The following is a 2,885-nucleotide window of genomic DNA, read 5'->3' as shown; positions in this document are numbered from 1 at the left end:
GCTCTTGCTCAGGCTGGTTTCAAACTCCTGAGCTCAAACAATCCGCCCGCCTCGACCTCCCACAGTGCTAGGATTACATGCGTGAGCCACCGCGTCCGGCCTATTTAGGTCATCTTTATTTCAACAGTGTTTTGTGGTTTTCATTGTATAAGTCTTACACTTCTTTTGTTAAATTTATTATGTATTTTACTTTTTGATACTATTGTAAATGGAATTATTTTCTTAATCTCATTTCAGATTGTTCATTGCTAGTATATAGAAGTACAGTTGATTTTTGCACATTGATCTTGTACACGTGTTATGATTTGACCTCTAACCCCTCGCTTTTTTCAAACTTGAAACATACTGTGCTGTGCTATAATTATACTGTGAACAGCTTATCTCAGTCCCACATGAAAACCAGCCTCATTACTTTGTGAGGTTCCATGTTTTAATTTGCCATAACTAACAAAAGTCATAATTATAAGTTTACAACTATGTTATGGTCAGTTATAGTCAGTTACAGAATTGATATTTGAACCCAGTTTTGCCTGACTTTAAAACCAGTGTTGCTATAGTACACTGCCTATTTGATTCTTTGTAAATTTCCATTTCTCAAACTAACAATTTTTACTTTTAGCTTTAACCGCCTAGACCTGCCACCATACAAGAGCTACGAGCAACTGAAGGAAAAGCTGTTGTTTGCCATTGAAGAAACGGAAGGATTTGGACAAGAGTAACTTCTGAGAATTTGCATCATGAAAGGACAAGAAGTTATTTGCACTGTTTGTCCTTTTCCTTCTCTGCCTGTTGCACATCTAGTTGTAAAATTGGACTATGACTGTTTAGAGAGTTATCTCAGTGTAAGTAAATTAATGTTATCATTGAGATTTATCTCCCAGTGATTCTGGATTTCTACTCAGTGTTTCCAGAAATCAGATCTGCACATGACTAGTCAAAACCTTACTTAATATAAGATTTAACACAGCAATGAAATCTGCCTTGTCTTATTCCACTAGACTAGATTGTTTCCTTAACAATTTTGTATATGTGTCAAAAGTCTTACTTGGGAGTAGGTTTTTTTCTTTTAGAGATTCTGCAGATATGCAGGGAAGTCCCTTGGTAACTGCAATATACAAGATCTTCCTATTAAGCCTCTTGGTAAGAGGTATTAAAGTGCAAGCTCAGCCCAGCTTCTGGGGTTGTGAGCAAACTTCTGGCTTGTGCTGTCCCTCTCATTTCAGCCTGGCCTGACTGTTGTTTTTCCTTTGTGGAGCATGAATCTATGCACTTCCTGGAAGTGATGCAATGCTCTTGCATCTCTCTACAAGGTAGTTTTATCAATTTGAATACAGGGAAGAATTGGTCCCAGCCTGCGAATGACTTCATACCTCTCTTCATTTGGAAATGAAACTTTACAAACAATATTTACACTGTGGTTCCTTCACTGTTGTTTTTAAAGTTAACCTAGAATTAGAATTAATTTAGCTGAATTCATCTAAGGCCATTATTGATGACTTTTCTATGTTCCTCTACATAACTGAAGCTTTATAATTTTATCATAATCCAACAATTTGTTATATTTAATTATTGCTAAGGAGTTCAATTTGTAACCAGAGTGCTTTCTAGTCCAGACAGAAGTCAGTGAAATAATTTCTAAAATCACATTTTCATTTGGGAGAGGTATACATACTGGCTAAAAAGAAAGGCAGATAACATCTAGTAACCACAGAAATTTATTCTCTGTGTGAATTAAAAGTCTTCAAATTTATCATTTCTCTAACATATGTTGTAGTAGTCATTTCCATTCTTTACATTGTCCTGAACTGGATTGATAGTCCTCATCTTAAATATTATTTTCACCCCTAAAAATTTTAGAAAGTTTTCCATTTTTTTCTCATGAGTATTTAATTTTAGACTGCTCCAATAGTAACTGATTAATGCACTTTGAATTTTTCTGTAGTTAATTCTTCTCACTTGGCCTAGCTTAGACTTCCAAGATGGCTGCTGTCATACATTTGACTTTATGGGCAGTGAATGAAGCCTAAGCCAGCTGAGTCCCTATTACAGGTGAACCTGAGGACAACCTCAAAACTCACGTAACAGGGGCTTTGCCATGTTTCAGTAGCGTAGTACGAACAAGGAGCATTAAGCCAAGAATAAGCAGAAAGTAGCAGACCCCAGTTCCCTCATGGAAAGAAAATGGGTTTTCTCCCTACCTGCTCTTCTATTTACATCCTGGAACAATAAAAACATTTTTTTAAACTTGTGTAGCTGTACTCTAAGACACTGCCATCATAAAGCAGAGGCTTATGTGAATGAAAAGATTGCCTCATCAAGAAATTGTCAGGGTAAAGGGGGAGATTAGATTCTCTTCAACCCTCTGTTTGTTTTTTATTTCACATACCCCAGGAAATGTGTGGTCTCTAAAAGTCCTAGTTGGTTCCAAAATAGGGACTCTGCCTTTTTGTTGGTAGGGGGGAGAAATGCTATTGCTTTGTCTTTCAGAGCGAATGTTTGCCAACTGTCCATTCATTATATAAGTCTGAACTTTGGTAATATAGGCTATGAAGATTAAGCCTCTATAAAGACTTCCTATTGAGATGAATTCTCATACTGAAACATAGTTACATACAATAATTACTAGAGATTTATGAGATTAAATTAAGAGATAATGTAAGAAAATAGACTTTTTTGGTTCTACATAATGCTTCACGATTCATTTAGGGACCTAGAAATATTGTGTGAAAATGTATAAATATCACCCAAAAGGCTTTCTGCCCTATATTTTTAAAATACAGAATAGTTATATTTGAAGTAGCCCTGGCCCTAGTTCTATAGGGCTTGGCTATTTAATATTTTTATGAAAGAAACGTTTAGTTCTCGAAAAGGTAAATGCTTGTATA

General features: G+C 35.7%; 1 protein-coding gene across 2 annotated transcripts in view; it reads left to right on the top strand.

Moving 5' to 3' along the window:
* The window catches only part of ITCH (itchy E3 ubiquitin protein ligase), a 120,855-nt gene extending 119,880 nt beyond the window's left edge, over window positions 1-975 (top strand). For both annotated transcript variants that reach the window (XM_012637659.1, XM_012637660.1), the window contains one exon: window positions 620-975. In XM_012637659.1, the coding sequence (XP_012493113.1) occupies window positions 620-719 (100 nt within the window). In that variant the 3' untranslated portion in view covers window positions 720-975. The remainder of the gene's footprint in view (window positions 1-619) is intronic.
* The last annotated feature ends 1,910 nt before the right edge of the window (window positions 976-2,885 follow it).

This window comes from Propithecus coquereli, unplaced genomic scaffold (genome assembly GCF_000956105.1).
Source record: "Propithecus coquereli isolate 6110/MARCELLA unplaced genomic scaffold, Pcoq_1.0 Scaffold122, whole genome shotgun sequence".
Taxonomy (NCBI): Eukaryota; Metazoa; Chordata; class Mammalia; order Primates; family Indriidae; genus Propithecus; species Propithecus coquereli.
The sequence above is the reverse complement of the archived record's forward strand: the minus strand, read 5'-3'. Positions and strand labels throughout refer to the sequence as shown.